The 13153-nt window shown below is 42.2% G+C and overlaps 1 protein-coding gene across 1 annotated transcript in view; it reads right to left on the bottom strand.

Annotated features, from left to right (window-relative positions):
- Positions 1–751: 751 nt before the first annotated feature.
- pole (polymerase (DNA directed), epsilon) overlaps positions 752–13153 on the bottom strand; it is a 16328-nt gene continuing 3926 nt past the window's right edge. The window contains exons 15-41 of the mRNA XM_037680099.1: positions 12490–12702; positions 12302–12409; positions 12098–12226; positions 11925–12027; positions 11711–11857; positions 11346–11491; positions 11123–11271; positions 10948–11040; positions 9740–10042; positions 9462–9657; positions 9146–9360; positions 8130–8232; positions 7895–7975; positions 7692–7814; positions 7389–7598; positions 7096–7308; positions 6859–7002; positions 6624–6764; positions 5058–5211; positions 4802–4908; positions 4231–4407; positions 3812–4035; positions 3520–3740; positions 2407–2611; positions 2098–2271; positions 1266–1391; positions 752–926 (exon numbers count right to left, since the gene is read on the bottom strand). Of these exons, the coding sequence (XP_037536027.1) occupies positions 752–926; positions 1266–1391; positions 2098–2271; positions 2407–2611; positions 3520–3740; positions 3812–4035; positions 4231–4407; positions 4802–4908; positions 5058–5211; positions 6624–6764; positions 6859–7002; positions 7096–7308; positions 7389–7598; positions 7692–7814; positions 7895–7975; positions 8130–8232; positions 9146–9360; positions 9462–9657; positions 9740–10042; positions 10948–11040; positions 11123–11271; positions 11346–11491; positions 11711–11857; positions 11925–12027; positions 12098–12226; positions 12302–12409; positions 12490–12702 (4380 nt within the window). The remainder of the gene's footprint in view (positions 927–1265; positions 1392–2097; positions 2272–2406; positions 2612–3519; positions 3741–3811; positions 4036–4230; positions 4408–4801; positions 4909–5057; positions 5212–6623; positions 6765–6858; positions 7003–7095; positions 7309–7388; positions 7599–7691; positions 7815–7894; positions 7976–8129; positions 8233–9145; positions 9361–9461; positions 9658–9739; positions 10043–10947; positions 11041–11122; positions 11272–11345; positions 11492–11710; positions 11858–11924; positions 12028–12097; positions 12227–12301; positions 12410–12489; positions 12703–13153) is intronic.

The raw sequence follows: 13153 nt of genomic DNA, 5'->3' as shown, positions 1-13153 counted from the left end.
TAATATATATATACATATATATATATATATAATATATATTATACATACATATACATATATATATATATATAATATATATATATATATATATACTGTATATACTTTGTATAGTATCAGTATCAATGTATATTGTATAAATATTGTTTCAGTGTTGCTGTATTCATACCCATCTGCTCACTACAGACTCATGTTCAGGCTGCTGTTTAATATACTGTGTTATTTTACATTAGTGTTTAGCGTGTATCTTAGATCTTTTAGTGTATTGTTTAGTGTTCATTTAGCGTATATCTTAGATCCTTATATATCGTTTCTTTTTATACTTTATATTTTTGCTATTTTTGGGTGTAACTGGGACCGTGAGTAGATAATTTTGTTCCACCTCGTGAACCACATGTGATGTGAATGACAATAAAGAACCTTGAAAATAGCTGAAACTTCAGCCTTTCAGGACATAAAATCTTTTTCTTTTCCTGATCTAATGAGGCTGAGCTTTAAAAATAAAATAAAATTAGTGGAGGTGTGTGTATGCACATTTTTATCTTTTCAGCTTCAAGATCCAGTTCAGTTCATTTATCTTACAATTAAACTTGTCATAAAATATGGATTTCATGCTAATTTATTTTTAAAGTGTTTTTTTATTATTTAAAATGGTCAAATCTCATTCTAAAATAAGTTGAGATGTTATATTTCAGCATGCAGAGACATTCTTTTTAACCTGACTCAGTGGGTTTTGTCACCCTAAAGCTGAACTTTAGCTGGACGTAAAGGGGAAACCAGTTTCACACAGCGGTACCTCTCCATACAGGACGCTGGACGGCAGCTTGCCCTTCACACCCCCAGAGTTAGCGGGGTCCATCCACAACAGGAACTCCCAGCAGCGGGAGAAGGAGATGGACAACGAGTGGAAGATTTCTCTGGAGTGAATGCTGGACAGGAAACAGATACAATGATGTCAGGTCTTTTGACACAGATAAAAAAAAAAAATAGATGAGACTGAAAATGTTAACACTGAAGAAATATTATTACTCATAAAATTACAGTTAACAAGAAAAAGCATCTCTTGTCTGAGTCAGATATGATGAAAGTGCTTCAATAAATATATATATTTATAATTTAGTTATGCAGTAACTTCTACTAGTGTTGAGTAAGAGTTTCAGGATCTAGTTGTTTAAGGCAAATTAGCAAATATTTGTTGGCTGACTTTGTATCAGTTAAAATAAAAATATGCAGGCAAGTACTTGTGGAAAAAAGTAGAAATATCTGACCTGTTGGTGATATATTCTACGTAAGCAACGGCGTCATCGATCCTCCGTTTCTTTGTACACAAGATGATCCTGTTGAAGTTTCCGTAAACCACAGTCGAGCCCAGACGTTTAAACTCTGCAACCAACCTGTCGCCAGAAGAACAAAATGAAACTTAGACGAACAAAGGCACGATAAATAAATACAATATAAAAAATAATATTAAACTGGTAATAACCTACAAAATTAACAAATAAGACACTATGGTAAAAATAAATAGAGCATAGATTAAAGCTTAACTTAAAAAAAAAAAAAAACATTAAATATAAAAATGAAAACACAACAGCTGTTTCAGTACTTAACTATTTTTGGAGATATTTTTAGAGAAGCCTCTGACCGAGTGAATTACCTCAGAAATATTTATAATAAAGCACAGATTGTAATGTGGAATTGTCCAAATCCTGATGTGTGAATATTTTTTAATATATATTTTCAGATTTTTCCCCCCTTGTTAAATAAATGAATGATTATTCAGCATTTTAGAATGAAGTGTACTAGTATGAGTACATCCTAATAAAACCTTAGTGAAGCAACAGAATGACGTGTTTTAAGCATTAACTGTATATTTATTGAAGTATTTCTTATATTTGTAGTTTTATTAGAACAAACCAATGCAACATGTTGTAACTAGATAATTCTGTCACATCTATTGGTCGGGTGAGGTTAATATAAACCATTTAAAAAAATGTGAAAAATGTTGTGTATCATTAAAAATCATCTTTCAAGATGTGACAAAATAAATGTTTTTCTAATGAACAACAAAAAAAACCCAACAAGAATTAAAAATGGACTCACTGCAGAAACACCTTCTTCATCATGTTGTGCAGGGTGCGGTGCAGCGCCGGGTCGTACAGCAGAGAGCTCGGCGAGTGCAGCCAGCGGTAGAAATGCATCACCTGGTTGTCTGCGTACACATTGTGGTACTGCGTGATCTCCCTCACCCACCCAACCACCATGCTTTTAAGGATCCTGCTCAGACAACATAAAAAACACAAATTAACTAATGAAATGCTGCGAAATAAGACAAAAGTTATGAAATAAGAGAAAACTTGGAAATTTTTCTTTGCGGCTTTAATTCACCACAAACATCAGCTGCTTCCACACCTGAACGTGTTGGAGCAGAGAGCGGTTTCATCATAGCTAGCGAGCGCACTGGCGCCCTGGTTTCCTGACATCATGTCCTCCAACGACGCCTGCTGGATCACATCAAAACTAACGCCCAGACTGGCTCCGCCCTCCATGTCGTTAACGTGCTGCGACTGGAGGATGGTGTTCACCGCCAGGCTCTGCAGGTCCAGCTCCACACACACTAAACAAGAAATATGTTAATACGTCAACACAAAGAAATAAAAAAACCTTTGGAAACTTCTCTCTACTGTGACATCCTGTTGTTCAAATACCGTATTTTTCAGTCTACAAGTCGCATTTTGCACAATTTGCATAATTTGCATGCCCTGCGACTTATAGGCCGAAGCGACGTATTTATAGATTTTTTCCCATATTTAAAAAACAATTTTTGGCTGAGATATGACTGTGTTCATTCAATCTGACTGAAAAAAATTGAACAGTACCATTTTCAGCCACGAGATGGCAGCAGAGTGTTGGTGGTAGTAGTAGTAAGGCATGCCGTTGTATCATGTAATAGGTAAAAGTGGCTATAATGACAAATTCAAAAAAGTTCAAGACAAAAAGAACTGGACTTTATTTATTATACTTTATTGTTTTTTTTGTCTTGCACTTTTTTGAATTTACCATGTCCTGGATAACTGAGAATCTTCACTAGCTATTAATGACACAATCGGCTTGCCATAGTACCCTCACCTTGGTTCTGCTTGCTGCTTGGAGCAACCATCAAACCAGCTGTACCGCCCTGGCGAAATGCAGCCAATTTGACCATAAAAGTGCATTTATTAAGCAAAAGTTAGACTGAGACACACCTTTAATATAATTTCGAGCAACAACTAATTGTTTTTAAGTGTTAAGCTTGTTAAATTCTTGTTAAAGTCCTCCCGTGCACGCTCCCGCGGCCGCCATTTGGCAGCCAATTGATTTTTGGCACAACACCGACCCACAGTTCCGAGTTGTCAGCGGTGACGCATAATAGATGCGACTTATACAGAGAAGCGACATATTTATGGATTTTTCCACTTTTGTAGACATATATAGACTGATGCGACTTATAGGGTGGAGCGACATGTACAGCGGAAAATACGGTACCTGTGGAGTAACATCCCTGAGCGTTGATCTCCACAGAGCCCCAGTCGTCGTTTTCCATGACCAGACGACTGTCGTCTGCCTCTTTTCCTCCGAGGTCGGGCCTGGCTGTCGGTGAAAGCCACAGCAGGTGGTTGTGTTTCCGTAGATGTCTGGCTAGGAACAAGTCTGAGCCAAAGATGGACACGTCCTGGGGCAAATTACCCACAGGTAGGTGGTAATACCTGAAAGCAGGAGGCAATATGCTCAGTTTTAGTTAGCTGTAATATAGATTCAACAGGTGAGCTGTCCATACCTGGCCATGTCAAAAGCCTGAGACAGGCAGCTGTCCAGGTTGAGGTAATGGCGGATCATTCTCCTGGCTCCGTGACGTTGCCAGTCCAGAACGTTATAGTTGATCTCATCTACCACGTGTACTGGAACAACTGGGAACTCCTCAAGCACTGGCATCCCTGCAGCTAGTCGCCGCAGCTCCCAGTTGGACTGCAGGGCGATGAGGGTGGGCCCACGCCGCTCCTCCTGAACACGGCAAACAAAGAAAAAGGGATGGAGGAAAACTGAGAGACACCTGTCACAAAACCACTAACTCGGAGTGGAGTTAGCTTTAATATGACCTCAAAGTTTGAGAAGTCTCGAAGTGCTGCGACAGAAGTGGCTTGCCAACACTTCCACAAAAAGCACACGTTGAGCCATGTTACGAAGAGCGTATTTTACCTTGTAATTCAGCAGGATGCGCTGCAGTGAGCGGGAAATCGCTTTGATGTCATTTTCAGCTCGAACCTCGAAGGTGTGTTTGTCTGGAGGTAGAAGCTCCTCCGTCGTCTTCTCCAGGAGGGCAGTGCGCTCAGCCGTGTAGAGATTACTCAGGTTGGGCATCTGGTTGCTTCGAACCTAAAGTCAGAGTTGCAACAGAACTTGAGCTTTATTTTATACGTTGAGGTATTATCGCCAGAGAAAACAGAGTGTTTTTTTGTCCTCATGGTCTTGACCAGCTGCTAGTGCTAGTCCTGGATCCAGTTCAGAGCTGCTCTTTATTTCTAAAGGCCGGCAGTTACAGTTTTAAATGGGGTCTGTAAAGGTTAACTGAAGGCCCCGTCTAGTCTCTGGATACTTCCTGGTACTGCGGGTCTATTTGTAAATATTGATATTTTTTCCTCCACCCACACATTCTAACAGAAACAGTGAAAATCCCATTCTGCACCTCAGTAAAAAAAAACAACAACATGAGATAAAAACACCAAGATTAAAATCCACGTCAAACCCCTGAAAGTTTGGGTATTCTTACCGTGTCCAGGATGAAGATGCTAGCTTTGCGCTGAGAGGGGATGAACAGGCCGAACAGAGCCTTATGACCCTGGCTGTGATGATACAGATACATGTGGCGAACACTTCCTGAAAAGGCAAACATAATACTGCCATGTGAAGTTTATAACGTGGTTTCTTGTCACATTAATTTTAGGATGAAGAAAAACCACACTGAAAACTACAGATTATTCCTAAGTGATAATCTTAAGATGGACTGTGTCTTCAGCAGGTCTTACCAGGTTCCAGGTAGCTGAACTGGGCCAGAGACCTCATCTCCAAATGTTCCAGATCAAAGGTGTCGGTCTCTCTGCCAGCCAGACCCCTCACAACATGCTTGTTTACCATACACACACATCCGAGCTGCACCAGCGCGCGGAACAACAACGGGACCTGAGAGGAAGTTAAGAAGCTTTAGTTGTGTGAACACTGAAGCATTCACGCTATTGTGGTTCAGTTTTCTTCCGTACGTTTTTCTGCATCTTTCTCGTCCTGCAGTTTTGAATCTATTTCAACAAATCATATCAAAACGTTCAGCTCCTTCAGGATAATCCTGCTATGACTTTTGGTATTAGTGCATCTTTAGCTTTTTGAAATATTTAGCCTTTTCTGCCATTTTTTTCCTCATAAGAAATGAATTGAGCTCATTTTACATTCTTCAAATCTTTAGCTCTGTTTACAACTGCTGCTTTTACAATTTGTTCTGGTTCAGCTTCTTTCAGCTTCCATGTGCTAATTTAAACATTCTTTCAGCTGTTTTGTGCTGCTTTCAGGCTTTTTCTGCTACTACAACATTTTTGTGCTTCTAACTTATTTCGGCTAATTTCAGCTTGTTTTGCACCTTTCAGCTGATTTCTGAAAGTTTCAGCTTTTTCTGCTATTTCAGCTACTATTTAGCTGTTTTTATGCATTTTTTTCAGCTAATTCCACATTTTTTGCACTCATTTCAAATTTTTTCAGTCGAATTCAGCAAAAATGCGTTATCTCCATGTCCTTCTTGCAATTTCTGCTTCTTTCTGCTTTTTAGCTACTTTTCATCAGGTTTTTTTTTTTTTTCCAAATCTCAGCTTTGTTCAGATAATTTCCACTTTTTGTGCTCATTTCTGCTTCTTTCAGCAAGCGTGTTCTTTCTGCTTTCTTATTCTAATTGAAGCTTATTCTACCGTTTCAGCTAATTTTAGCTGTTTTCAGATAACTTCCAAGTTTTTCGTGGTAATTTCTGCTACTTTCAGCCTAATCAGCTTATGCTCCATTCAGCTTTTTCTGCCCATTCAGCTACTATTTAGCTGTTTTATGCTAATTTTAGCCTTTTCAGCTAATTCCACATTTTTTATATCTCATTTCAGCTCTTTACAATTCCTTTTGGTAGCTTAAGCTTCTTTCTGCATTTTCAGCTACCATTCAGCAATTTTTTGCTTATTTTAGCTGTTTATTTAAGCTAATTTCATATTTTTTGTGCTAATTTCTGCTTATTTAAACCTAATTCAGCAAATATGTGTTCTTTTTGCTTTCTTCTACTAATTTTGGCTTGTTCTTCCACTTCAGTTTTTTTTTTTGTTGTTGATGTTTTTTTTAGATAATTTCAGCAGTTTTTCAGCAAGTTCTTCTGCAATAAGCCTTCACACAGAATTTTCGCAGGAAATGCAATTTCTCTAGTTCATGTTAAACTCTATTTTTAAAAGTCAGTCACAACTTTTCTTTGTATATTTTTTACAGATTATATAGTACATAGTCAACACAAGGAGGTAACTTCTGCTGAACTGGACTCTTAAAACGAGCCTCGGCGTTATGGACACAGTGGTCACCTGTGTTTCGTAGACGCCTTCGATGTCTGGAGCAGAGAGGTCAGCGTTGATCTCATTGATGTGCTTCTGGTACATGTCCTCTGGTACAGAGTACTCGTACAGGTAGTACACCACGTTGGAGCGAGGCAGCATCCGGTTCACCTGAATCAAAAGTTGTAGAAACCATTATTTGAGCAGCTCCATCTGGCAACGAGTTTAAAGCATTCGAGGTGACGGCAGAATATTGTTGTAGTGCCTTTTTGTACGCGACTCCCTCCTCCTGCTTTGGGACTTTCTGGTTGACGTAGAAAACACGCGGGATGTTGAGTTTCATGCAGTGAAGGTCGTTTCCAATCACAGCCCACAGCTTGTACAGACCGGGGTGGCTCGTCTCTGCAATCTGGAAGGAAGGACATTTGATGTGATGGATTTTATAAGAATGTTGTTATCACGCTAAACATTCTGATGGCAGCGCAGTGACGTTTTCCTCTACCTGCACAATCTGCCACGGCATGTCCAGGATGCTGCGAGCCGTTCTGCGGAGGAAGCTCCCCAGGCCGGTGGCGGGCCCACCTCTGATCACCCCCCCACTAACAGGTTGGACTTCCCCATCCAACAGCTTTCTCCTCTTCTGCTTCTCCCTCCTTTGCCTGAGCTGCAGCTCCCATTTCTTCTTATGATAGCGCAGCCAAACGAGACGCTCCTCCTGCAGCAAGAGACAGCTGTTGGATCACGCCTGAAGACAAACTTCAAGAAGCAAAACTCTCGTCCGTGCTGCTTCCCTACCCGTGTCGTTCCCGTAGGTGGGGGAGGTCCCAGGATTTCTCTCCAGGACTGCGTGAGCTCCACGTCCTGAGACTCCACCTGGCTGTCGTCTCCCTGAGAAGCCCGCTTCCTCTTGGTGCTGATGAGGATGGCGGGCTGCAGGGGTCTGGCTGGCATCCCGAAGTCCTCTATGTCTGCAGTTTCTCCCACTTCAAGAGGCTGGTGGGTCACCTGGAAAAGCAGAGTGGGCTTGTGCATGGAGTTATTGTGCTTTAACCAAAACCAACAATGAGACAGGATCATTTTAGCGTCAGCTGACCCTACCTGTCTCTTGCCCTCACTGGAGAACAGCTCACTTATCTTCTTTTGCTTGTAGATGTCATTTTTCTCCAGGAGTTTCTTGTGAAGCCAGTCAGGATGCCTCACTCTTGGAACGGGATTCTTCACCTTAAGATAAATAGAAGCAAATCCAGTTCGTGTCTAGATGAACATTAGACATAAAACGGTCCATTTTGAACTGAATGTACCTGTTGCAGAGCTGCAGGGATCGTGATGATTTTTTGGATTGCACTGCCCAACCTCTCAATGTAATAGCTCCAGTCAAGAATCTGGAGAACATGCACAAACAAATAAAAAACAACGTAGAGTGTAACACAAATACACTTAAACAGTAAACAAAATATATTTATATATATATATATATATATATATATATATATATATATATATATATTTTGCATTGTAATTATATTTATGGCTCACAGAGCGTATGTCCAGGTCGTGCAGGCTGGGCATCTTCAGCCACTTTCGGAGAAAATGCTTCTTGACGCTGGGCTCGGCCTGGAAGATGGCCAGAGGAATGGCTCTGATGGAGACAGTACAAAGATGGAGTCAAACTGGATTCTTTTACTTCTGCTATTAATGCAAAGAGATCCCGAGAGAGACTGGGGTGAAAACAACTCCCGGAGCATTTTAGTTGGTTTACTAACACAAGAAAATGTATCCTATCTGTCATCCAGGCAGAGTGCTGCTCAAGTTGTTTTTTTTATTGTTTTTGTTTAAACAGAGCAAGGATGAGAATGTAAATCAAACTTCTTTGACCAGTTTAGGGTTCTAGTTTAATTATGTGGTCAAAACAATTCAACATAATACAGTATCATAACAATCTACACAATGATAAATAGGGATGCACGATATTATCGGCATGGTATCAGCGATAGTTAAATATTGGCCATTCCATCAAAAAAAAAAAAAAAAAAAAACTCACCAATATAAAAGGCTTCTGTTTTAAGTTATTTTTTAATTTAAGAAACTGTCAAGTAAATCTATTAATGCACTTTTCACTTGTCGAACAGGCCGAGTTTAGATTTGTGAAAAAGTACAAATTTGCACTGTTCAAGTGTTGTCATTGTGTTAGAGAGATGAAACATCATGAATACATTTGACATTAAACATAATCCATGTTGAAGTGTTGCATCATTTTCAGCCCCTTTTTGGCATCTGTATTTGGTAGCAGGTCAAACTGACAAAGACCACGCAGAATAATGTAGTATTTTAATTCCACAGCAGAGAAAGCTATGTAGTCTCTGTAAGTAAGTCTAGGGGGGAAAAATATCGGTATTGGTATCGGTTATCGGCCAAATAAGTTTTAACATATCGGATATCGGCCAATTTCTAATATCATGAATCCCTACTGATAAATTAAAGTGTCCATTTTTATGTTATGGTTTAGCACTGATGTTAAAGAGGGTCCACTACTTTGCAGCTTGGGGCCTCACCTTTCTGTGACGGGGGAGCCCTCTGGTTTGCGGGAGATGATATAGCGACAGCTCAGACCTGCGTCTTTCACCATCTGGTCTCCCAGAAACTCTGCCAGCCTCTTGGCTGTGCTGATGGACGTGGACTTCTGCTCTCCGTAGTCCTCGAGCTTTCGGGACATGGATCGGTTTTCAGAAATCAGGTCGAACAGTTCTGCATCTGGCATGTTAGCAGCCTGGAGGGGGGAAAAATACAAAAACAAAGTACATTTAATGAGCTTGTTTTGTCTAAGGTCAAAGAAGAATGAAGAGGATTTTATTCCAGCACTGCTTTGACCTTGCTGTACAGCACATCCAGCCAGTAGTCGGCCACTTTAGCCACAGACGCGTAGACCTCCTCCAGAGTGGTACCTTTGAGGAAAGCCTCGAACACAGAGGACTGAAAAATCTTGATGAGCTGGAGCTCCCCTCTTCGTTTCACTTCAAAACCTTTGAGCTCAGCCAACGAGCCGTCTTCGTTGAACACAGCATACCTGAAAAACAGGACAGGCTCACCTTTAAAACACTTCTCCTCTCTGCTTCTGTTCCACAGCAGCAGGTTTAGCTTGGGCTCACCTCTTCTTGAGCTTCTTCCCTTCCTCCTTGGAGGCGGGCAGGATCATCGCCAGATACGGTCCGTCCACCTCGAAGAAGATGCTGTTCTCCGACCGGATGTTGTAAGTGAGCGACGCGGGTTCCACCAGCTCGTGGTACTGCTCGTTGGTGAACCCCTCTTTCACCAAGATGTTCAGCATGGCTCCCGGGTAGGAGATGGTCACTTTGGGCTTCTTCTCGTTGCTCGTCTTTATCACAAAGTTCTCAGGGAAGGTGTTGGGAAGCACACACCAAATACCGTCAGTGTCCAACTCAAGCGGCCTCCTGAAGGGGAGAAGCAGCAACGTTTATTTTTTCTTTACTGTGGAATTATTTTAAATTAAATACATTTTTAATGTCCAAATAAACCTTGGAAGACTACAGAACCAAACTGAAATCGTTTCCTGAAGGACAGCATTGTTTACCATCTTTCATGCCAGAATTTAAACTAAAATCATCTTGAGCTTCATCAAACACTGAAAAGAACGTGCGAGATCTCACCCGTGAGTATGTGAATGACTTTCAGCTACTACCACGTCAAATTATAGCTCGATACCTGTAAAACTGACAGTTATGTTTGCTCAGGTTGCTTAGCTGTGGCCGTCACCTTGAAGTGAGGTGACTCCAAAAGTTAATCAGTTGTAGATGCACATCCAGTGATCGCTTTCTGAGAGTTTCGTTGAAATCCACTCAGTGGTTCATGCAATATTTTGTTAACAGACAAACAGGTCATCTCACCATCGCCAACATTTTAATCAAAGTTGCTGCACAATGTGTAGCGCTTTAATTAAGTGTTGGGAAAAACTCTTAGCTACTACCACTCCAAAAGTTAGCCAAATGTCTGTAAAAGTGAATAAATTATAGCCAATTTTGTGTTTCTTAAAGTCAGTAGGCTGTGGCGGCCATCTTTAACTAGACTGACTCCAAACGTTCAACAGCTGTAAATGTGCATCCAATGATTAACTTTGGAGAGTTTAATTAAAATTCGTCGAGTCGTTCGTGACTTATTATGCTAACAGACACGGACACACCCAATTGTCGTCCGTCGTCAAAAGTCCAGCAAATAAAAAAAAATATTGTGCAGGAACTGGTTCATTTGAACGTTTCTGCAGAAAAACAAACTCCTCCGGATTGAAGCTACTCGGTCAAACATCTCAAGTGATGCGATGTGTCTTCTGAACGTCACTCACCCTATTTGCTCAATAAGCTCTCTGGCCTGAGTGATGATGTTGGCCCCGGTGTAGCACACGATGCCGGCCATCTCCATGGAGTACCAGCGGGCGCTGCCACACACAGACGACATGAACCCAACAGCAGCAGAGCGGTCAACAGCGTAAGAAACACGGCGATGAAGACGTCTCCTACCCTTTTCTCATGACGTAGCCGTAGAAAGAGTTCAGAATACACTTGTGGGCCAGCTGAAGCGAGTCGTACAGGATCTCCATGTTCTTACTGCGCTTCACCTCTGCAGCATCTCCGCTGTCCTGCGCCGCCGACAGCTTCTTCTTCCACACCTTCACGAGCAGGTCAAACGTTTGAAAGGTGAACCGCACCACTAAATAACCCCACCGTTTCTCCCAACACCTACTTTATGAAGTCCTTTGAACTCGTAACGCCGATCCCTGAACGCTCTGACCGTGTCCACGTAGAAGGAGTTTTCTCTCTGACAAATGGTGGTAACTCGCTCCTCCAGCCGGGTGACGCGCGTCTTCTTGTAGGCCCTCTTGCAGTAGTCTAACAGACGAGAACGGATGAGTCACGCGGCGTAGAACTTAAATCTGCCGCGAGTACCGTATTTCCCGGCATATAAGTCGCAGGTTTGTTTTTTTTTGCATAGATTTGACACCCAAGCGACTTATATACGTTTTTTTTTTTCCTTCCTCTTCATGATGCTTTTCTTGACTGATGCGACTTATAGTCCGGAGCATACGGTAACCCAAGCAGAGACGGTACCTGCCAGACGTTTCTTCTCGTGTTTGGCCTGCTCCTCCCTGTTCAGGGTGTGGAAGGCCCGGGCCGGCCCGTTGGGGAACAGCGCGGGGAACTTCTCAGACTCGAGCTGCTGCTGGATGCGGTGGAACTCGCTGCGACTCGCGGGCACTGAGGGAGAGTCTTCGTTAGTCGGAGTCAAACGAACGGCTGGCACGTCCATCAACTCAGAACTTACTGATTTCTCCTCTCCACTGCCAAGTCATCCTCCTCTGACAGGAGGCGCCGGGCTTGTTGAAGTCGCACGCAGCGCACGTGGCCTCGTCGACCATCGCTGACGGCTAGAAACGACGAGAGTAAAGACGTTAAAGCTTCCTGTCGTGCACACGGTCACATGTTGTTTTATTTTACCTGCAGGCGGTTGGTGAGGATAATATTGGGGTACATCGCCCCGACATCCAGATGGTAGATGAGAGGACATTCAATCCTGTTTGGAACCTCCTTCAAGGACGTCAGCTTCTTTTTGATTTCCTCACACACCTGACAGAACATCAGCTATCAAACGACGTCTCGACGACAGACTTGAGTCGCCGAACAAGAGAAACACGAGCAAACCTCATTAAAGTTGGTCACTTGCTCCAGAGGGATCTTCTCCTCCTCCTCGACGGCATGTCGCATCGTCCCCTCAACCCTTTGAAGCAGAAAGTCAAACGCAGCCGGGTTCTGCCAAAACAGCGAGCGGCCGGCTTTAGAACAAAATCGATCAAAGAGCTGGCGCAGAGAGAAGCCGCGCCTCCTCGTACCATTTTAAAGCGACAGGGGATGTCACTGCGAAACACGCCGGACTCCAGCGCCTCCACGTGTCCGCCCACGTACGTCTCAGAGTCCATGACGTGGCCGTCGTCTGTGAGCTTGTTGAAAACCTGCTCCTGCTTGTTGGGGAACACGATGTTGGCGTGGAAGGCCTGCACCATGAGCAAGGCTTCGCACAGAGTCCCCGAGCCTTTACGCAGCACCTGAAGACACACGACGAGAAAGGAAAACTAGACGAACTGCAGTTCCTGCGAAAATGCAGTGTGGCTGCTTATTGCTGAGGAACTTGCTGAAAAACAGCTGAAATTAGCTAAAAATATGCTGAAATGTAGCTGAAACGGAAGAACAAGCCCAAGTTAGAAGAAAGCAGAAAGAACACATATTTGTTGAATTTGGTTTAAATAAGCAGAAATGGAGCACAAAAATGAGTAAATTTTCTAAAAAAAAATTAAATAAAAAAAAGCTGAATTTAGAAAAAAATAGCTGAAAAGGCAGGAAGAAGCTTAAATTACCAGAAGGAAGTGGAGAAAGCACAGTTGTGTTCAATTAGGCTAAAAGAAGCAGACCCCCCCCCCCCCAAAAAAGTGGAAATTATCTGGAAAAATGTAAAAAAAAAAAAAACCCAGCTAAATAGTAGCTAAAAAGCAGAAAGAA

The sequence above is a fragment of the Nematolebias whitei genome, chromosome 8 (genome assembly GCF_014905685.2).
Source record: "Nematolebias whitei isolate Nwh7 chromosome 8, NemWhi1, whole genome shotgun sequence".
Classification (NCBI taxonomy): domain Eukaryota; kingdom Metazoa; phylum Chordata; class Actinopteri; order Cyprinodontiformes; family Rivulidae; genus Nematolebias; species Nematolebias whitei.
The sequence above is the reverse complement of the archived record's forward strand: the minus strand, read 5'-3'. Positions and strand labels throughout refer to the sequence as shown.